Genomic DNA, 23,387 nt, shown 5'->3' on the forward strand with positions numbered 1-23,387 from the left:
CAGCATCTAGAGTCTCCTGATTTGTTCATTTTAGCCACTGTGACCAGCGTGAGGTGGTATCTCAGTGTGGTTTTGACTTCTATTTCCCTGATAAGGAGGGATGCTGAGCATCGTTTCATGCGTCTGTTGGCCATCTGGATGTCCTCTTTGGAGAAGCGACTGCTCACATCTTCTGCTCATTTCTTCACTGGATTGTTTTTTGGGTGTGGAGGATACTAGCCCTTTATCTGATATGTCATTTGCAACTATCATTTCCCATTCCGTTGGTTGCCTAATAGTTTTATGGATTGTTTCTTTTGCCATGCAGAAGTTTCTAATCTTTTTTTAAAAATTTTAATGTTTTATTTATTTCTGAGAGAGAGAGACAGCGTGAGCAGGGGAGGAACAGAGAGAGAGGGACATACAGAATCTGAAATAGGCTCCAGGCTCTGAGCTAGCTNCCAATGCAGCATTTCTATCAGCAATGAAAGCCTAGAATATAAACAGCTCTGATTTTATTTGGCAAATAGTCACTTTATTGAAGGAATTTAATAATTATCTGTGATGTCTTTTTAAAAAAAGTTTTAATGTTTTTATTTATTTGTGTGAGAGAGAGACACAGCGTGAGCAGGGGAGGGTCAGAGAGAGAGGGAGATACAGAATCCGAAGCAGGCTCCAGGCTTTGAGCTGGCTGTCAGCACAGAGCCTGACGTGGGGCTCCAACCCACGAACCATGAGATCATGGCCTGAGCTGAACCGGCGCTTAACTGAGCCACCCAGGCACCTGGGTCTGTGATGTCTTATCACTTGTTCTCCACTTCCAGATAGCCTCTCATCCTCTGTATGTTCAATTTAGATACTGTATGTATAAACATTTTCTTCTTGTAGTAAGAACTTTTAAGGTCCTCTCAGTAATTTTCAAACATACAAGTCAGCATTATCAACTATACTTGCCATGTTGTACGTTACATCCCCAGGATTTATTTACCTCATAACTTTAAGTTTCTACCTTTTGACCCCATTCATCTAATTCCCCCAGGTCCACCCTCCACATCTGGCAACCACCAGTCTGTTTTCTGTATCTATGAGTTGGGGTAGGGTTTTTTGTTTGTTTTGTTGTTGGTGTTTGTTTTTTTTTTTTTTAATTTCATATATAAGTGAGATCATACAGTATTTGTCTTCTCTGATTTATTTCACTTAGCATAATGCCTTCAAGGTCCATCCATGTTGCCAAAAATGACAGATTTCCTTCTTTTCATGGTTGAACAATATTCCACTGTGGACACACATGTATATTTGTATGTATACCATATCTACTTTATCCACTCATCAATGGACACTTAGGCTGTTTCATGTCTTGGCTATTGTACATAATGCTGTAATGAACATGGGGGGTGCAGATATCTTTTTGAGATTTGTGCTTTCATTTCCTTCAGATAAATACTCAGAAGTGAATTGCTGAATCATATAGTAGTTCTATTGGTAGTTCATTAATTTACATCCTCACCAACGGTGTATAAGAATTCCTTTTCTCCGCATCCTCACCAACACTTCTCATCTTTTAAATGATAGCCATTCTAACAGGTGTGAGTGGACTACTGGGTTGATGTTTTTATATCCATTTGCACATGTGTTTAACTGTTCACCTTATAAGTCACACAAATTGCAAACATAGAGACTAAGTCTAAAAAGTTAGGTACTTAAAAAAAAAAGTGATAAAGGCATCAATCAAGCCTAAATATTAGCGAGGCAGGCCAATTCCTTTTAGCAAGATGCCAAAATGACCTGGTACTATAAATTCAAGTCACTCACTGTGCACAATCCAGCAGAACTTCCTGTGGTTATGCAACTGTTCCACATTTGCACTGTCCAATACAGTAGCCAGCAGCCATACATGGCTGCTGAGCGCTTGAAATGTGGCAAGTGCAACTGAGGAGCTGGACTTTTAATTGTATTTAATTTAATTAATTTCAATGTAATTAGCCCATCATAGCTGGTGCTCCCTTACTGGATAGCTTAACTCTAGAGCCTTCTAAATCTTCAAAATTTCTCCCACAGGCCTAGAGGCATCTAAACCTAGAAGCCCTTCAAAACTGGGATCATTAAGGATGTAAGAATGTAAATCCTAATAAGGTGAAACACCAGACAGAGAAGCTAACAAAGTCTTCATCAGCTCATCAAAAGTCAAAGAGCAACAGCCTGGGCATGCCTTCATTTGGCCTAGGATTTGGAATACTTCATGGACCAGGAGATGCTTCTGGTCTTGACTTGCGCAGATATTAAAATGAGGGTTTCATGGGGCGCCTGGGTGGCTTAGTCGGTTAAGCATCCGACTTTCGCTTAGGTCATGATCTCGCAGTTCGTGGGTTCGAGCCCCGCGTCAGGCTCTGTGCTGACTGCCAGCTCAGAGCCTGGAGCCTGTTTCAGAGTCTATGACTCCCTCTCTCTCTGACACTCCCCTGCTCGTGCTGTCTCTCTCTCCTGGAAATAAATAAAACATTAAAAAAATTTTTTAAAAAAAAATGAGGGTTTCATGTGTAGCAACATGGATGGAACTTGAGGGTGTTATGCTGAGAGAAAGAAGTCAGGCAGAGGAGGACAAATACCATATGTTTGCACATATAGGAGGATTAGAAGGAACTTAACAGAGGACCGTGGGGGAGAAGAAGGGAGGAAATAGTAGGGGAGAGGGAGAGAGGCAAACCATGAGAGACTCTTGAATGCTGAGAACAAACTGAGGACTGATGGTATGGGGGGGGTAATGGGCATANACTTGACAATTATTTATTTAAAATAATAATAATAATAATAATAATGTGGTTTTCTTCTGGATCTTTCTGACCTGGCCTCTGTCTTTCCAGCCTCGTTCTGATCATCTCCCCTATACCAAACCTCTTCTTTTTGTTGAACCACTCTCTTTGTTCTCTCCCACAACATGTGAAGGCTTAGGTATTCTAGAGGATGAGCCTTTTATTTGGTCCACCGTCAGAGGATCTGATAGCCTACCTGACAGTATTCAAGAATGTAAATCCTACAGCTCTCAGGCTCTGTTCAATAGCACCTTCTTCATTAGGCTGAAAGAGATCCTTCTCTTAGAATTCTTCAATACTTCTCTTTATGAGTCCTGTGACACTTCAGTCATTCACATCCATCTTACTGAGCACCAACAACATGCCAGGTACAGTTCCAAGTGCTGAGATATATCAGTGGGGAAACAGGCAAAGACTCTGCCTTCTAAGATATTCCATTTTAGTAAGGGAGCTGGACAAGAAACCTTATAAATTACATACTCTTAGAGGAAGATACACATACCATAGAGAAAAAGCAAGGAAAAGGAGCGCCGGGGGAGGGAGTGGGCAGAAGGGTTCCAATTTTACATACCATGGTCGAAGAAGGACTAAGAAAATGACACTGAAGCAAAGACTTGAAGGAGATAAGGGTATCTGAGAGAGCGTTACACATAAAAGAAATAACAAGTGCAAAGGCCCTGGGTGTTCAATGAGGCAATGTCACAGGAATGCAATGAGCAAGGGAATGGTAAGAAATGAGGTCACAGACATTAAAAGGGAATTAGAGAACATAGGACCCTATAGGCTACTGGAAGAGGTGTGCTTTCACTGAGTGAGACGGGAAGCCACAGAAGGCTTTAGATCAGAGGAAGACAAGACCTGGCATTTTAACAGGATCACACTGGCTGCTATTTTGGGTAGACTGTAGGAAGGTAATGGTAGAGGCAGAACAACTAGCCAGGAGGGTGCTGCAATAGTCCAGGTGAGAGATGATGGCACCCTGGACCAAGATGATGGCGGAGAAGGTAGTAAGAAGTACTTGGATTCTGGAAAACAATGTTGATGGTGGTGTGGACAAGAGTACTAACTGCTGGATATGAATATGAGAGAAACTGTTTCTCTCTGGGTTGATTAGCTGGAGGGATTGTGTTCCCATCTCCTAAAATGGGGAATATTTATAACAGGCTACAGCATCTCCAATGATCTAAAAGCACATTTCCATGTGGCTCTCATACCAGTCTCTTGAGATCAATAGGTCTCAAACATGCTCCTCCTTCTGGATTTTGAATGTTTAGTATAATATTCTTGCAACTCTCCCGTAACTTTAGCATTTTTCAAAATAAAAAGGGAAGGGGTGACAATGATTAGTGACTCCTTTCTCTGCCCCCACGTCCATTCAGTAAACAAGTACTATTGCTTCTACCTATAGCACACTTCTTGATTTTTGTCCCTACCTTCTTGTTAGCACTATTAAGGTCCTAAAGTCAGATCCTAATCACCTGTCACCTCCCTTACCACACTCAACAAGTCAGATTCCCTTCCTTCATATACAATGCTCACCAGCTAGCCTCCTGTTAAGAAAAACTAACATAACATAACATACCTCAACATGTGCCAAACAAAAGTTAAGTTCTTGGGCCTGGGATTATTTTCCCATAATCTTACGCCACTCTGCCTTACAGACTCATCCTCTATCACATCTTCTCTATACTCCAGTTAATGTGAACTGGTTCCTGAACATGTATATCACCACACACACCCTTCTCCTCCACCTGAAACAGCCTCCTAATGTCACCTATCAAAATCCTAGACTTTTATGACCCAGCTCAAAGGCAGCCTCCTTCCTGAAACCTAACCCTGCTGTAACCCCAGCTGGAAGTCATCTCTCCTTTGAATCTCTAAAGCATTTGGTTCCTACCTCCTTCATTTATGTGGTATTTAACCACATAGTCTTTGGGCCTCTCCTCAGAAGTATATTTCATTTTGTTCATGGGTGTTTCCTTCTGAGTGTCTCAGAATAAAAGTTGTCTTCCATTTCTTTTTCTCCAAGTCCAGTACTGTGTAAACAGCCCTGCGCACATTAGGTTCTTCAAAATGCTCCTGATGATTTCACAGCAATTCATCAAAAAGAAGTTCCCCTCCATTGGGAGAAGAATCTATAAATCATTGACAGTCCCAAATAGACCATTTATAAAAAGTCTCCTGGACTGAGGCTCAAATAAAATTCAGAAAGCTACATCTCTTTATAGGTCAGAGCCACTTATAGGAAAAAATATCAGGGGCACCTGGCTGGTTCAGTTGGTTAAATATCTGACTCTTGATTTTGGCTTAGGTCATGATTCCAGTGTCATGGGATCAAGCCCTGCATCAAGTTCTGAACTAAATGTGGAGCCTGCTTAAGATTCTCCCTCTCTCTCTCTCTGTCTCTCACCTCTGCTGTTTGTGCTTTCTAAATAAAATTTAAAGAAAAAAAATTTTAAAGAAAAGAGGGCGTGCCTATGTGGCTAAGTCTGTTGAGTGTCTGAGTTAGTCTCAGATCATGATCTCACAGCTTGTGGGTTCAAGCCCCACGCTGGGCTCTGTGCTGACAGCTCAGAGCCTGGAGCCTGCTTCAGATTCTGTGTCTCCCTTTCTCTCTGCCCCTCTCCGGCTCATTCTCTCTCCTTCCCTCTCTCAAAAATAAATAAACATTAAGAAAAAATGTTTTTAAATATACCGAAAACTTCAATCCAAACTCTGGTATATAGCAGGACCCCTTAAAATGCCTCAGCAGACAGTGGCCAGTCTGAGACAGAGCTAGAGAAACCCAAGAAGAGAGCAGTTGCCCTCTGAAATAAGCAAATCAAATGTGTCTCTGTGGACAAAGGTTTAAAAGAAAATTTCTTGGCTGATCTGCTTTTAATTTAAAGGAAAAAGGGAACTCTATGCAGTTCTTCAAGTAGTTTAACTATAAAGCTGTGTGATCCCAGGTATATTCATTTCTAACAGCATTAGAAATGAGCAATACTTACTGTACTGTGTCAAATAGTGCCACCTACCCCCACTCACATCCACCTGGTATCTCAGAATGTGACTTATTTGGAAGGAATCTTTGCTGCGGAGTTCAGATGAGGTCATAATGGATTGGGGCAGGGGTGGGGTGAGGAGGCCTACATCCAATGACTGGTATTTTTATAAGAGAAAGAGATAAAGGTTCAGACCAGGAAACACACAGGAAAGGCGGCCATGTGACAAAAGAGACAGAGATTGAATGATGCAGCCATAAGCCAAGGAGCACCAAGAATTGCCGGGGACCTCCAGAAGCTAGGACCAGTTAAGAAGAAATTCCCCCCTAGAACCTTCAAAGGTAAATCAGCCCTCTTTTAGCTTACAAAACAGCGAGAATACAGTTCTGCTGTATTAAGCCACACAGTTGTGGTAATTTGTGACAGCAGCCCTAGGAAATAAATACTGTTTGATTTAATCAATCAAGATTAATTTGATTGGGCTGTGAGGAAGGAAACAAACAGATATAAAAGACATTTACATGAAAACCTGCAGGATTTGGTGGCTGAGTGAGCAGCCTGTTTGATTTAATCAATCAAGAAACGTATAGACCACCTACTGTGTGCAGGATACAGGTAGAGGGATTACAATGGTGCCTCAAAGCAGAAAGGAAGGACAACCCCTACTGAGGTGAACCTGGAGATGGCGTTCTCAAAGAACGACTTGGAGTTGGATCTTGACTCTGATCAGGATCAACAAGGTAAAGAGTATTCCAGGCAACAGTAATAGCATATGCTAAGGTTCAGAAACATAAAAGGGAACACTAAGTTTAAGGAATATTAAAAAAAGATTCAGTGGGACTGAAATGTATGCTCCACATGGGCAGGAAGCAGGAGATGTAGCAGAAAAATAGAGTAGAGCTACAAAGGAAGAGGCATATAAGCCACACCCAGGACTTTGGACTTTATTTTATAGACAGAGACTAACATGATCAAATTTGTTCCCAGGGAAGTTCACGCTGGCAGCAGTATGGAGGAGAGGCTGGGGCTGGGGGGGTGGGGGAGAGGGAATGACCAATAGTATAGTGATGTGTCAACAATCCAAGAAAAACAGAATGTGCCTAAAATGAGGAAATGGCAATGACAGACAACAGAATCAGGCACTTTCTGAAGAAAAACTGACAATCTTTGGTGGTTGACTGAATATGGAGGGAAGGAGAATAGTAGAGTATGATCCCCAGGTTTTCTAGCTTGGGAAAATCAGTTACTACAATTAACCAAAGTTGTCATTGGAAGGGAGGGAGGTGGGGACTGGCAGTAAACAGTGAGCTCTGAAGTACACCCATGAACATCTAGTATTCAGGAGCCAGCTGGAAGCAAGAACACCAAATGGTGGTTACGTGAAGTCCTGTAAGAGGATAGGATCACCCACAGGAATGAAAAAAGAGGGCTGAGAACAGTCTTGGGGAAAACCAATGTTTAAAAACAGGTGGAGAAACAGTGGGAAAGAGTTGGAGGAAGTGAGAGGAAAACCAGAAGAAAATGATGGTTTTGAAACCAAAAAACAAAAGGTGTGAGAAAGATTGATCACATCAACAGAAAATACCAAGGGGTCAAAAAATTAAAGCTGAAAAAATGCGTGCAATGGATTCATTATAGGTTAAGCCACTGGCAACTTCGATATAATCAGTTCTGATGGAGCAGAAGCAGTGCCCTGCATTCCAAAGATAATAGTAACTTATGAAGATTTTTTTGAGGTATGACGGTGAAGGGAACAAAGGTGATTATACAGTTTCCTCCTAATGCTCACTCAGCCACCAAATCCTGCAGGTTTTCATGTAAATGTCTTTTATATCTGTTTGTTTCCTTCCTCACAGCCCAAAGTCTGTTTCAGAAACTTCATGGAGGAGGCTGTCCTGCATGGGTTGCTGGGATGAGCGGTGGTTAGATAGGCAAGGAATGTAGGGGACAGCAATGCATTAGGAAAAAGACACAAAGGCACAACAGTGGATAGTGCAAAGTGTCTTCAGCTTTACCTTGTGCAGACACACCAGCCTTGCTCAGTTTATTTTGGGGAACACTAAGGAAAGACTCTCAAGTTGGGTTGAGGGCACAGTGCAGAGGACCCTGAATGCCAGGTTATGGAGTACGGACTGGATGCAGTGGGTACTGCAGTGGGTACTGAACTAACAGGAGTAAATGTTAGTAAAAGTATTTTAGGAAGTGAGTACAGGCTTTTTAGAAAGACTAACAAGAGAGCCCGTAGTAAGCATCTGTCCCCTCTCATCTGAAACTTAATTCCTTGAACTTTAAATTCTTTCATGACCAAATTTGTGACTTCCTAAGACTTCCTGGGCCAATACCCAGTTCCCAGGGATCTCCTCTTGTGAACTTCTACATTGTTTACTAACCCACAGTCTCTTGGTTAACTCATCTAACTCAACTCCAAGTTTGTAGGTGAGTAGGAGCTGGGTTTTCTTTCACCTTGGTTTCTAAATTTTTTTAAATGTTTTTATTTGTTTCAGAGAGAGAGAGAGGGAGAGAGAGAGAGACAGTGTGCGCAGGGGAGGGTCAGAGAGAGAGGGAGACACAGAATCTGAAACAGGCTCCAGGCTCTGAGCTGCCTGTCAGCACAGAGCCTGACGTGGGGCTCGAACCCATGAACTGTGAGATCATGACCTGAGCTGAAGTCAGACGTTTAACCAGCTGAGCAACCCAGGCACCCCTCAACTTAGTTTCAACACCTCATAGTAACAGCTCAATAAATATCTGCCAAGTTAAAAATTAGTCTGAAAACATAGTTTTTACACATATGTGTAAAAGAAAATCTCCCCAAACATAAGCCATCTCAGAGTCCATGATGTGGATTATCTAAGCCTGTGTCTCCCAATTAAATAATCAATATCCACTTTTTTAAAATGGCCAGACATATACCAGATAATGGTGGGATAGCAGATTGAAATAAAAATGTTGATACCTATAGTTTAACCTAATTTTTCATCAGCAGGTGGCTGGCTTATCTACTGTACTCCACAGGAAAGGCACCCTCTTGGAGTTTATACCGTGGGTGGTAAATGTATCTTCCCTAAAGATGGAGAACTTGGGTAGAATGAGTGGAGGAGCCCACTCTAACTGGTACTTGAAGTATGGGATATACTTGGCTGGGTTCATTCATTTCCTTATTCACACAACATTTACTCAGCTTCTCCAAAGGCCAATCAAGTTAGCGGGTGCTGGAATCACAGATCTTCCAAGACTTAGTGCTAGACAGTGCTGCTGCGGCAAATCTGCTCCACACAGAGAGGAAACAGTTGGTTACAGGCTTTATTTACATATAATAGAGCCTTAGGGTTAAAAAAAAAAAAGCAGTAGTTTTTCACAGGACAATTCTATTTATAAGGTTAATCGTGTCCATCTGATCTGAGGCCGCGGTCGGAAGAACTAAGTTTAGACAAAGAAAGCCAGCTAGGTCAGCTCCTCACCCTTGCTCTTTCGAGGCTCCTATTCGGAGGATGGGCACAAGGACTGCAGGGACATCTGCTCAGGCAGCTTCTCCATGGGCTGGGTCCAATCTCTGGTGCTGCTCCAAGGCCAAGACTTCCCCTAAAATTTCTTCAGAGCACGACACAACGGACGGGCAGTCACTTCAGGAGAGGGAGGAGAGGGCAGATGCAGGGAAAACGGCAGGTGAATCTTTCCCAGGAAAGACTCCCAATTCACTCTCCTCAGGCCGGCCGGGCCCTGGCATGGGGGCGCGGCCAGGCCTGCGACCCCAAACCCGCACCATGAGCATCCCTTCAGTCCGAGCCCCCCTCCGCAGCCCGAGCTTCTCCCAGCCACGGAGCAGACCCGAAGCCCTAGCCCGGAGCCCCGACACTCACTAGCTCAACCGCTCCGCAACAGCGGCCACTTCGGCCCCCTGGGCAGGACTGGAAACTCGGGCTCCACGGCGCGCACTTCCGGGTCCCGTCTAGGCAGCTCGGAGGTCTCCTCTCGATCGTGGGTTCTCCAGAGCCGCTTGGGAGCTGGGCTCGGATAGGCGTGGGGATGGGGCCTCATTTGGCGTTCGTCTTTCTCCAAGGAGGGATTGAGGGAGGATGGGACAGACCTCTAGTTGCATTTCATCGCCCAAGTGGACCTAGGGCCTAAATTGGTTGCCTTCTTTTTCGTCGCTACTGTCCCGTGTGCACCCCATTTGTCTCCTCCCTTAACCCCTGCCGTTTTACCACCCATCTTCACCTCCCTTTTTCCAAATCACGAGTTGGGGACCCTGCTGGCCCCGAATTTCCTATCTTGTCCTTTCCTATCTAAAGGACAAGGCTGTCCTTTCCCTTTGTGGCTTCAACTTGATCAGTGTTCCCCCTTCACGACTCCAGCGCCTCCCAACTGTGCCTTGAGTGTATGCGCAGGACGAACATATCGGTACCAATGGGCTAAAAGAGGAAGAAAAGCCTTAGAAAGAGGGTCAACATTCAAAGAGCTTACAGTGCCCAGACGAGTTTGCCAGGGGCATATTTGATATGTTGAAGCAGTAAAAATGTTAGGGAAATTAGTTCATGATAAGGGGAGTTTCCTGCTAAACTCCGAAATAGCAGTTACCAGCTATGGAGTAACTTAAATTGACCTGATCTTCATAACAATCCATGAAGTTCATACTTTTTATAATCTTAGTGCCAGGAACAGCATACTCACGTCTTTCTGCAAGTAAAGGCAGCATTTAGAATCCTGGCCTGTTCAAACCAAAGCCTGGAGTCAAAACTATGCTCAGGAAGGACAATGGTTTGACAGAGCGGAGATTGTAACATGAGAAAGTGCAGGAAAGAAACAGACAGACCCTGTCATTACGCCCAAGTTGTAAATTTATAAACAAGAATGGAATACAAATATAAGAGGTTAACCATTTTCTAAAAGTGAAGCGTGAATGAGAAGCACTAGTAAAATGAAAAATTCCAGTATTTCTTTGACTTGTCCAGTGCACCATCTGCTTGAAATCATCCTTCAGATCTGGTTCTTAAACACTCGTTCCTCCATGCGCTGGAGTTTTGAAGGGAGTGTAAGATGTGACGCCATTAGGTTACAAATGTTAGCAAGAGACAGATGTCATAGTTTGATGACTCCAGTAAGGAGTGCCTAATGGGAAGCAATTCCTACCAGTTTAGGATTCCTGATGATCTCTCAAGTTCACATTTAAGTTCTCCAAGCCCAGGGTACTCCCCTGGACAATGCTAGTCCTGCACTGCTAAATGCCTGCTCCTTAGTTCCCTCTTTTATCGATTTTATGCTAAACATTTATATTTTCACTGGTTTTTATACTGGTGTTTATATTAATTTTGGCACTTAATATATGACCAGTACCTTTTACATTATTTTAATTTTCATGCTAATATTAACCACTGTATAGACAAGGAAACTAGAGAGGCTAAGTAAAATTTTCAAAGCCACACAACTAGTAAACAACAAAGTTTAGGTATGTCAAATTCCAAAGTCATTGCTTTGGTAACTAATCTGTTTTAGTCTTAATGGTTTGATTAGTGTATGCTAACTGTACGCACAGGCTATTACTGAATATCCTAGCACTGGGCAACAGTATTACTGAATGAATGAAAAGAATGGTTGAGGTTACATTTTCAGATGTGGAAATCCCATTGTGCTTTCATGTTATGACACCGCAGGGACCTCTTTGGAACTTCATTCTTAAATTTCCTGTTGCCTACATCCCACTTCCTAGGGTGAGGCATTCCTCCAGAGAGCTTAATTACCTTGAAGAGGTCATACTCCTTCATCTGAGGCCTTCTGACATGTTCTTTTGCCTGAAATCCTCTCCTTGTTCCTCTTCCAGTGGTCTCCATCTGTCCAGTCTACCTCTATCTACTCTGCTTAAGCCAAAAACATAGGAATCAAACTTGATTTTCCCATTATCCACTTTGCTCCACTGCTATAATTTACCCAGAAGTAATGGTAAATCTAAGAATACATGTCCATCAATCAACAAGTTCCAGTGAGCAGAAAAAAGCATATTCTGGGCACTGAGAAATGTAAATGTAAATGTAGTAATAGGTGTGGGGGTAGCTTGACAGGAGGTAAGAATTTGAGAACTCTAACCTGTGGCCTGTCATTGTCAAAATTACCTAAGACTTTCAGGGAGTAGGGTCTCTGACTAGCTCCCTAAAGGTACTGTCTCCTAGTATCCCAGATAGCTCTGGGAGCATTCAGGATCAATTGCAACTGATAATAGTCAATCACTGAGGATGTAACAGGGAATGAAGAGCTACTAAGGAAAAATTCTCCAGGTTCTGGGATATGTCTAAAACCAACATCATGATGATGGACAGTTTGGGAGTCAGGCCTGACTTTGAGCTATGAACTTGCTGACTAATCCTAACAGGTTCTTCAACCTCTCTACAGTTCCTCTGTAATACAGAGCTAGTTACTTGCAAAGTTGTTGTGAGGGTTAAGTTGGAATATGAATGTTCATACACATGCATGTAGGTAGGTGGACAGACAGAAGACAGATAAAATTAGTTGTACCTTAACTATTAGATTTCCTCTCTTCCCTCCCCAATCTTCAAGATTAAAAGACTAAGAACACAAACTCATACTGGACTGATTAAATACTGCAAGTTTAAAGAGACAAGTTCATTCTCCTCAAGGATTACTTTGGTTTCTCATTTTTTTTAATGTTTTACTTATTTAAAGAAACAGATTCTGTCCAGCTCTCTGAAACCTCAATCTATTTATGTGCCAACAACATTCCAGTCAAAAAACCCTTAAGACCCTAAACATTCAGACTTTATTCCAGAAGTCTGTGGAAGAGCAAGCTTCGTCATCAGTATGAAGGAGTGATCCAATCTTGTTGTGAAGCAGGTTTCTGGAAGGAAGTGAGTTGCAGCCAGGAAGGTGACTCCAAGATTTCCAAATGCTTCTTTCTGGCTGAGGCGTTTATATATTTTTTGAAACAGAATCTGAGTATCAAACACACCTTTATTCAAGTGGAAGTACAAAAGCACATTCCTATATCAAATGCATACATGTGATTTTTTACATATTTTGCTATTTAGGGATTAATCTGTTTCATAATCACCAGAAGTGACCACTGGTCTCTGTACATAAGGGCATAGATATTCACAGACAAGGAAAAATAACATGCATTTTTCATTTGCTTATACATTTAAATCAATTCATTATAGTTCTCTACTTTGCCCTGATAAGATCCTATGCTTGCTGATGGCTAAGCAGCAAAATATAGTGGTAGAACTATCCTAGAGGTTAATAAGCAATAAATTTTTATATATTTGTTGAGGATTCCTAGTGAATATTATAACATCCGAACTATGAAGGCCTCACTTGCTAGAATGACAAAAAGAACGTTAAATAACACTTGTCTTATTCATAAAATGTTATGAAGCTTAAGATGGAAAAATATGATAAAATGCTTTGACATCATCTAAAGAATCATGAATTCTTGGCGAGGTGTTGAAAGTAACCCTGAACTCTGGACACCCCGACATCTGTGATCACTTTTATCAATCAAAAAATACAAGTTCTTTTATATGGTCTGTGGACTCTAGTATAATACAGAAAACGTGATGATGAATAAACATATACACAAAGGCCCCACACTTCAAATACTGTCTTGCATTGATGAGGGAGACTGGGGGATGGAGAGGGAGTGTGTGAAAATCCAAACAGATAAAGAAGCAAGCGTAGTAATTAAAATTTTACCAGGAACAGACCTGCCACTCTCTTAAATACTCTCTCTAGAGATATTACCTAAGAACAGCAATATCTTCTTTGAAAAGTTGCATTCTCTTATGAAGTTCTCAGACTTTTTTGTATATTTTCTTTATATATTGCTCTATCAAAAGCAGACCTGACCATTTTGCTGGCTTTCAACAGAGTATATAATTCTAAACTTCGACATGCAGATTAGGCACTGAATGAAAGTAGCTAGACCACCAGGCATGTTGTTGGATCCCTGATGTTCTGATCATCTCTTTTATTAGAGGGCTATGGATGCAGACAAGGCAGCTAAGAACCTGGTGTCATTTGAAAGTGTTTATTAGCTGCCTGTCCCAAATACAGGGGAGATAAAATCCTTCAAACTCATGGATGGACAGGATGTGGAAATCCAATTCTTTTTAAAGGAAGATGCTTCAACTTTAGGAAAGAAGACACTAGAACAGCAACATCAAGTAGGGACGGCATACCTGGTAAAAAGCTTAACACTAGAAAACCATCATTTGAAGGTGCTAAGAGAATGGAGAAATCAACAGGAATCCAAGTGCTGTAGCTGGAAAGGAATAGGAAGTAGGATGCTCAGGAAACAGCAGACCTAAGAGTCTGTTCTGGAAAAAACTTGGGCTGAGAACATCAGAAAAAGCTAAACGAGCTACTTTCCAGAAGTTAATATGTTTTTACATTGGTATATTAACAATATCTTAGAGAACAGAATCAGCTGTAACAGGAACTGATTTCAGGGAAAATAAAATTGTTTATAGGCCATATTTTAAAAAAAAGTTTAAATGAGTTCCATAAATAAAGTTTATACACCTACTTAAAACCCTAATAAAATAATGCCATGAGGAAACAGCACTGCATTCATCAAGTCACTCATCAGACTATATTCAGCAATGAAAAAGATCAGGGCTATATATTAACAATTTTATATAAAATTTTCTCTCCAATATTTTGATGTGGAGTAAAGTCTGAAATATGGTGGTAAATTTTTCCATTTGCATTAGATCAGATTCTAGTCTGGACATTCAAAGGATAAAAAAAGACTTGAACTCTCATTGAAAGATTTGTCGTATTTCCTACACTCAAATGGCTTCTCCTGGGTATGGATTCTTTGATGCTGTATGAGGGGTGGAATATGACTGAATCTTCCCACATGCATACATGTTTTTTACATTCATAGGCTTTCTGCATGGAATGAATTTGATGCTAACAAGGTAGTTTCTCTGAAGGCTATTTCACATTCATTACAGTGATGGAATTTTATTCCAGTATGAATTCCCCAATGGTGACTAAGGTATGAAAACAGCATGAAGCATTTACCACATTCAATGTTTTGGTAGGTTTTCTCATTGGTATGGGTTTGCAGATGTTGATGATGTTTTCCTACATTCATCACATTTAGAGGGTTTCTCTCTGGTGTGGATTCTCTGATGCTGAATAAAGGTTGAGCTATGACCGAAGGCTTCATCACATAGATGATTTCTCCCTGGTGTGAACTCTCAGATGTTGAAGGAGGCCTGAATTTGACTGAATGTTTTCCCATGTTCATCACATTCATAAGGTTTCTCTTTGGTATGAATTCTTGGATGTTGAACAAGGTTTGCTCTCTGACTGAGGTTCTTTTCCCATGCATCACAATCAAAGGCCTTTTCTCTAGAGAAAACTTCCTGTTGAAGAACAAGATCTGAGCTATGATTGAAACTTTCCTCATAATCATTACACTCATAGGATTTTTCTTTCCCATGAATTTTGTGATGCTGAATAAGGCATGAAGCTTGACTGAATACTTTTCCACATTCATTACATTTGTGTGGTTTCTCTCCTGTGTGAATTCTTTGATGCTGAATAAGATGGGAACTCAATCTGAAGTCTTTTCCACATTCATTACATGTATAGGGCTTTTCTCTGAGATGACTTCCTTGATGTTTAACAAAGGTCAACCCACAGTCATTGTATTCATAGGCTTTCTCTTCACAGTGGACTTTCTGATGTTCAGCAAGGTATGAGGTATTATAGAAGTCACTGCCACATACATTACACTTACAGGGCATCTCTCTGTGAATTTTCTGATGTTGAGTAAGATGTATATTACGACTGAAGACTCTTTCACAATTACTACATTTATAAGATTTTGCTCTAGTGTGAATCCTCTTATGTGGAGTTATGTCTGAGCTCTGACTACAGGATTTATCAGGTGCTTCACAGGATTTATCACATGGTTCACATTTATAGGGCTTTTCTCTAGTGTGTATTCTTTTATGTCGACTAAGACTTGAACTCTGACTGAAAGATTTTTCACATTCTTTACATTTATAGGGTTTCTCTCTAGTATGAATTCTCTGATGTCTAGAAAGGGCAGAGCTCTGATGGAAGACTTTCTCACATGTATCACATTTATAGGATTTCTCAGTGGCAGAAATGCTCTCACATTTGCTAACGTGGGAGAGATCCATTAAGCTTTCCTTATATTCACTACCCTGAACATCCTGTATAAGATTTATTTGTTCATGTTTACCAGCAGCTGAATTCTGGTTTACGCCCATATCATACTTATCAATGTCATCAATATTCTGTATTCTTAGAACTCTCTGATCTGTATCAAGGGTAGAGTCCAGACTGAAGCTTTTTTCAGGTTCATTACATTCATTGTTCTCACTGGTGAAGGTTTTCTTGCTGATTGTTATTTGCCTAAACTCTCTCTCCAGGAAAAGAAATTTCCTTAGGATTTCCTGAAGCCTTTCTAATCTGTCCTCAGGTTTAGACATTTCTCTAGTCCCAGGAACTTGGGCAATATCCTTTTTGAGTCTTCCTACTCTCACTTTGTACGAATGTACTTCTTCCAAAATTTCCTGCTTAGGAATCAACAGCTTGTTCTCTTCTCTGGTCTCTCCATCTGATTCAATATATAAATAGAAAATGCAAATGTAATCTGTACCCTGTGCTTAGGAGGAAACAAAAAAACCTCAGAGATGAGAAAACTAATCTAGAATCTACTAAAATGAGAAGTTTATTTACTCGGAAGCACTGATACAAAATCTCAACACCAGATGTAAGGGCATGACTAAGAGCAGTGAGGTAGTATCCAAATGGTTGAGGGTATGGTACAAACAGAGGAGTTTTCAGCAGAGTAAGAAGATAACCAATTAAGGTGTTTCAAAGGAGTAGGGAAATAGTTCAAAAAGAATTATAGATAAGCAACTTGAGTAGGGACCCAGTACAACGTGTGGATGACAAGGGATAAAATAAATGCAAAGAAGTCATCAAAACTGAAGGGAAAAGGAAGGAGCTCTCTCCATCTGGTATACAGGCTGAGGTCTTCATTCTGATTGCCAAAGCAGCTACAACTTGGCTCCACAACTGGACTCTTACTTCCCTACTAATTCCATCTGATTGATTCTACCTTACTCACCTGAGCAGTCATCTCTTAAGCCTTCTCTATTCTTAGCTTCCAGATCAAAGACCTGTAGATCTTGTTCCAGCTGGGAGATCCCATCAGGCTTGTTAATTGAAAATCCTGCTCATAGAGAAGGAAATGGGATGTGGCAATGTATCCCCAGATACTACATCAGCCACTTTTTCTCTTAATGATTAATGGAGAGAGAAAGTAAATTCTCAGAAGGCATTGGGGAAGGCCTGTAGAGTGAGAAGGGTAAAGATCCTCTACAAGGATCTTCTATTAGTGCTAGAGAAAAAGGTGTGTTACGGGGCAAGTTGATGACTTTGGGAGAGATATTCATTTAAATAGTACTCAGACAAGGGAATTTGTGCAAGGGTGTGTATCTGTTTTCACAGAAATGATCATTTTCACTCTTTAACTGTTGCCTATATATCAACCTTTATATTAGACCTGGTCGACAAATATTAGACCTGGTCAAAAGGGAAGTCATCAAAATGTAACTCTGCTTGACTGGAGGAAGGTGAATATTCAAGCACCTGTTGTGTGGTGTGATAAACTGCAGCAACAGAATCAGTGAAGACTGAATAAATATTCCAAGAACCAATCTTGAGAAACTTCACCAATCTCAATTCACTTCAGTGCACATGAGGAAACAAAAAATAACAGAACACATTCTTATCCATTAGGAGCTTACACTCTTGTTTATTCAACAAAGTTCTATGGGCTGCCTCCTATAAGCAAAGTATCTAGAGACAGATATAAAATAACTCTAATGTGATATAGAGAAGAAAGTGCAATAAAAGTGCACCTTCACATAAAAATGTTCTTTCTCTGGCTTATATAATGAATTTCTAGGATGTAATCTCTTTCAAAGCAAAAGCAAGAAGCAGTCTGATCCTGAGAGGGCAGAACTATTATAGTACTAAAGAGGCAGTTTTTATACGTGTGGCACACATACAAGGTCTAGCTCAAGCCTCTCAACTCCAAAAGCTTCCTCTCCACTTACTATGTGCAAAATTTATTATTGTTCCTCTTATCCTGACATGTCACTACATAATGTAGTTTTATAGACTTTTATTTCTATATTGGTTTCAGGAATTATCATTCCTACTTCATTTATAAATTCTCACTAACAGGGACAATATATCTATCATCTTGCACTTCTTTTATTTACTTAAGAGCTACTTACTGAATGCCAATTTTGTGTCTTAGTGTTAACATATAACAGGTAACTAGTGTTTCTAAAAGGACACTGGGCCTGGAAAACATCACAAACCAACAGCTGTCCTCTTGAGATTCCATGTGAGAACCTATGAGCAGGCAGATCAGAACAGATACAAGAAAGGCATTTACTGTGTTTCTGTATTCCTGCTGGGCATTAACAGTCTATTCCCCTTTTGGATGGTTATTTAGGTAAGGTCTTCCATATAAAGTGAAATACTTTTTCAAATTAAAATAAAAAGGTTAGTGTGGCATGAAGCAGCAAATATTCTGCTCAGAATTCTGACAACATAATTTGCAACTTTTAACTCAGACATTAATTAAGGTGTTTCTAAGTATTTGATAACTGAAGCAAGTTTTGGTTATTTACTCTATATCTACACCTACATTACCTACGCACAACAAAAGACTATCTCCATGTGGAAAAAAGGGTTTGATCTTATATTTTAAATTTTTTCTTTAATGTTTATTTTTGAGAGAGAGAGTGTGAGCATGAGTTGGGGAGGAGCAGAAAGAGAGGGGACAGAGGATCTGAAGAGGGTTCTGCACTGACAGCAGACAGCCCAATGCAGGGCTTGAACTCACAAATCACAAGATCATGACCTGAGCCAAAGTTGGACACTTTAACCTCCTGAGCCACCCAGGCACCCCAGAAGGATTTGATTTTAGACTGTGTCCAAGGTAATGCAGTCAGGTATAAAAGAAAATGTCTAGTAGGCAGTTACAAATACAAGACCACATTTTAGATGAAAGAACAGGGTTTGAAATAGACTTAAAGTCACCTGTATCATCAGTATCATTAAAATATTCAGCTAAGGTTTACTGTGCATTTTGTAGGTGCAAAGTACTACAACAAGAACTTCACTAGTTTTCACTAACTTAATACTCATCATAACTTTACAAAGTAGAAACTACTGTCGTACCAATTTTCCAAATAAGAAAATGAAGACTGAGAGGTTAAGTAACCTGCCCAAGATCACAATGACAGGTGAATCTAGGGCTCAAAGCCAGATAGTCTTATTTCAGAGCCTGGCTTTCACATAATTTACTAGCAAAATAATGACTGTGAGGATAATGAATCGATCTTCCAAAATATGTACAGAAAGAGAACAGAAGACCCACATGTTGACAATGGAGTAAAAGGCGAAAATAATAATGAGAGAAATGGTGATTAGATAATACATGGAGAGCCAAGATCCAACAGATTTGGAGTCACAGATGTTCTAATTAGAAGGAAACAAAAGATCACTTAATGTCAAAGAAATGAAAGTTTCTTTATAATAAAAATCCTAACTCCTTGGCAACAGTAAGAGCAATATCCAATTTGAGGAAATTGCTATTAAGAAATAATTCATTAAAAAAAATTTTTTTTAATGTTTTATTTATTTTTGAGAGAGAGACAGAGACAGCATGAGCTGGGGGGGAGGGTCAGAGTGAGAAGGAGAGACAGAATCTGAAACAGGCTCCAGGCTCTGAGCTGGCTGTCAGCACAGAGCCTGATGCGTGGTTTGAACCCACAAACTGTGAGATCATGACCTGAGCTGAAGTCGGACGCTTAATTGACAGAGCCACCCAGGTGCTCCTATCAAGAAAGAATTCAAACATGCTCCTGAAATGTGTTTGTATTTAAAAATCTGGTCTATATCTCATATCACTTGCAGTCCTTTCCAAAAAACTATTTGAGTAACTACCAAAGCCAGGTACTTACACACATTAGTTAATCTAATTTAATCCTTGGCACAAACCCAGAAAGGCATACAATATTTTTCATGTTTCATAGATGAAGATAATGATTTACAGTTTTTTTTAAATACCTTTTTAAATTTTTTTAAAATGTTTTATTTATTTCTGAGAGAGAGTGAGAGAGAGAGGCAGTGTGCGCAGGGGAGGATGAGAGAGAGAGAGAGGGAGATATAGAATCCGAAACAGGCTCCAGGCTCTGAGCTAGCTGTCAGCACAGAGCCCAATGTGGGGCTTTAACCCACAAACCATGAGATCATGACCTGAGCCGAAGTCGGAGCTCAACCGACTGAGCCACCCAGGTGCCCCAATGATTAACAGTTTAAATAATTTGTTCAATGTATCACAATTGGGAAGATAAACCCAAGTTTGATTCCACAATTAATATTCTTTCCAAATCTATCATTTTAAGGGTCACAGGAAACATTAAGGCAAGTTTTCTTGCCATTGATCTGAATGCCTTTTTCCTAAACTTTAAAGTCAAAACTCTATGCTTTCAAAATATACATTTGCATTAAATTTTTCCTGAGTCTTCCTCTAAAAGTATCTAAAAGTATTTTATTAAAATCTTTTGATTAATTTAAATCTTGCCAGTTCTCCAGTTAAATCTATTTTTAACTTAATCTAGTCTTTAAAAATACATTTAACTGAATACAGTACTACACTATATGTTAACTAACTTGAATTTAAATAAAATTTTGGAAAAATAAATAACATTTAAAATTTACTTCATTATTTGGTTTGTTGCCTGAACCAGTTATGCTAAGATTTTTGCCACATGGGAGCTTTATGTTTTTCTCCTTGGTCCTTAATAAATACACAAATAAAATCTCTCCTTAGCAATACTGTTCTTGTGTAGATACCTATTTTAATGGAATGTACCACTACACAATTTTATTTCTTTTGAATGTTCTTTCCACTCCCAAATTGTACAACCTTATGCACTGTCCAATCTTTCATGGCTACTCCTAATTGTTATCAGAGTACAGAGCCCTAAGACTATAAAAGCACTACAGGGGCACCTGGGTGGCTCAGGCAGTTAAGTGTCCAACTCTTGATTTTGGCTCAGGTCATAATCTCACTGTTGGTGAGTTCCAGCCCTGCATTGGGCTCTGTGTTATCAGTACAGAACTTGCTTGGGATTCTCTCTCTCCCTCTTTTTGCCCCTCCCCAGCTCGGGCTTTCTCTCTCAAGATAAATAAATAAACACTGAAACACATACACACAAAACCACACTACATGTGGTTGGACTAATTATCCTAAGGGTTAAAACAGTGAAAAACAGGATAAGCGTCAGAGTCAGATCTGAGTCCTAAGCCTAGTTCTGACCTTAAGCAGATCACTTAACTCTTCAGAGACTCAGTTTCCTCAGGTAGAAAATAAAATAATAACTACTCACAGGATTATGGCAAGGATTAAATGAGATATGTAAAGTACCTCATAACACGTTGGCTCCTCAATAAATAGTAAATAGCCTGGCAGTAAAAGACATTCTATACAAAATCATTTTTGTCCTTATGACATCAACTTCAAAAAGCAAAGGATAGGTGTCAAACACTTCCTGATCTATCAACTTACCAACAACTAAAATTTTGATAAGGATGTTTCTAATGATGTTATCTAAAAAGGCACCTCCCCACACTGCCCCTGTGTGAAATGCAATCCAGGCCACTTTCCTTGTCTTAATCTCCTGTACTAAGTCACAGATAACTCCCCTTTGATACCCTCAAGCCAGTAATTCACTTGTTGTCAACAGAATATGAATCTTTTTTAGATATGGTAATGAAAAGTCTGACTTGTTACTTACTTTTTTTATAGCTCAGCTGTTCATACTCTGTATATTTACTACTTTATACTAGAAGCACTCACCCGAAAGGAAAAAGTTTTGATGTCTGTTACAAATATGACCCTGAGCTACTGCCATGGGAAAAAGAATTTGACAGTGGGGTTGCTAAGTCAGGAACTGAATTATAATATCCTTAATCTACAACACCAAACATTAAGCTAAGTAAGCGTAAAATCTTAAACTTCAGGTGGAGTTTGCTGAGCCCACAAATATAAAGAGGATCTCCCAAAGATTGTAAAAAATATTTATTAAAAAGTTGGGGTGCCTGGGTGGCTAAGTCGGCTGAGCGTCTGGCTTTGGTTCAGGTCATGATCTCACAGTTCGTGGGTTTGGGCCCCATATCGGGGTCTGTGCTACAACTAGCTCAGAGCCTGGAGCCTACTTCAGATTCTGTGTCTCCCTCTCTCTCTGACCCTCCCCTGATCAGGCTCTCTCTCTCTCTCAGGAAAAAAAAAAAAAGACACTGCTGACTTGGTCATAAAAGCAAGTTAAATAGGAGGGTTTCTTGTATGCATTTGTAGCCATTAAGTGTGAGTGTGCATGCATGTCCTGTATATGTGCAGAAATGACAGAAGAAATGGGATAAAATTCAGCCAAACAGCATGCTGTGCTATTAGACTGATTAAAGTGCTAAGAAGTTTTTTTTTTCTTTTTTTTAACTCCAAAAAGTAGACAGGTTAACTGTTGGAAATTATGTAATTATTAGATAAAATTAACAGTAGTTTACAATTACATATCACTTTACAGTTTACAAAATTGTTAAATATACATTCAGTTTGATACCCTGAAATAAGGAAATTAAATTCTTTTGCCCTCCCATCTCCTATCCATGAAGGACAGAGCTAAGGAACACTTGATCAGGAGTCATATAATTTCATCAATCTGTATAGCACCACAAAGAGTAAAGGGGGCAAAGGCAGTGCTTGGAAGGGGGCACAGGGACTTAAAAGAGAAGACTAGAGTGTTAAATGTGAGGAAAGGCCAGTGGTCGCAGGAAAATTAGGCAGCAGAAATGGCAGGATCATGTTCACTCAGAAAAGAGTGGTGCACAGCATATGTCCCACATTCTAAAATAACATGAAAAGATCGTAACTGGAGAGCTGGAGTTGAACTTTGCGATTTTCTCAGAACACAAGTAGATGACCACCAACTGTGGCTTATGAATGAACTCAGAACTCAGGTTGGAAATGCATCTGGCTGCAACAGAGGGCCTCCTTGGCCCTTCAGAAATTTAACAAAGGTCATCTGGGAAGCTGCACTTTTATACAGTGATGGCATCCTGAGAGCATCGATCAAGTGTTAATATCTTACAATCGTGGAAAAGGAGTTTCCGAGCGGGGCCGAGCAATATCGATGGGAAGCCGATACCTGGGCCATCTCTTGGAGATTCCTGCTGAAATAACTGCAAGTGTTTCTCCAGAGAAAGCACTTGCCTGGGTATGACTCAGGGCCGGGCAGGAATTCACACTATGAATCCGGGTGGTAGGAAGGCGGAGAAGTATGCCTACAAAGATCAAAGAGCCAGCAATGGGAAACACACTAAAAACCTTCCCAGTGGGCAGGCTACCTCCCCACAGGTAACAAGCCTTCTTTAATCCTGAGTATAATCAAGGAGACAAAAGAACACCCTGGACGGCACCAGCATAAGCAAAGCCAAAAAAAAAAAAAAAAAAAAAAAAAGGAAAAAAAAAAAA

At 40.2% G+C, this 23,387-nt stretch overlaps 2 protein-coding genes across 11 annotated transcripts in view; both read right to left on the bottom strand.

Moving 5' to 3' along the window:
• Nucleotides 1-9,890, bottom strand: part of TMEM225B (transmembrane protein 225B) — a 32,900-nt gene extending 23,010 nt beyond the window's left edge. For 5 of the 6 annotated variants that reach the window (XM_077758704.1, XM_077758703.1, XM_077758706.1 and 2 more), the window contains exons 1-2: nt 9,634-9,890; nt 9,235-9,396 (exon numbers count right to left, since the gene is read on the bottom strand). The gene's annotated coding sequence lies outside the window, so the exon portion shown is untranslated. Of the gene's footprint in view, nt 1-5,779; nt 5,834-9,234; nt 9,397-9,633 lie in introns of those variants that run through there. The other variant, XM_077758699.1, reaches the window with a different exon arrangement.
• A 2,823-nt stretch (nt 9,891-12,713) lies between these two features.
• The window catches only part of ZNF655 (zinc finger protein 655), a 14,575-nt gene continuing 3,901 nt past the window's right edge, over nt 12,714-23,387 (bottom strand). For 2 of the 5 annotated variants that reach the window (XM_077758685.1, XM_077758686.1), the window contains exons 3-4: nt 16,899-17,003; nt 12,714-16,382 (exon numbers count right to left, since the gene is read on the bottom strand). In XM_077758685.1, the coding sequence (XP_077614811.1) occupies nt 14,989-16,382; nt 16,899-17,003 (1,499 nt within the window). In that variant the 3' untranslated portion in view covers nt 12,714-14,988. Of the gene's footprint in view, nt 16,383-16,898; nt 17,004-22,370; nt 23,198-23,387 lie in introns of those variants that run through there. The other 3 variants (XM_077758689.1, XM_077758688.1, XM_077758687.1) reach the window with 2 other exon arrangements.

The sequence above is a fragment of the Crocuta crocuta genome, unplaced genomic scaffold (assembly GCF_008692635.1).
Source record: "Crocuta crocuta isolate KB4526 unplaced genomic scaffold, BGI_CrCroc_1.0 scaffold273, whole genome shotgun sequence".
In the NCBI taxonomy this organism is placed as follows: domain Eukaryota; kingdom Metazoa; phylum Chordata; class Mammalia; order Carnivora; family Hyaenidae; genus Crocuta; species Crocuta crocuta.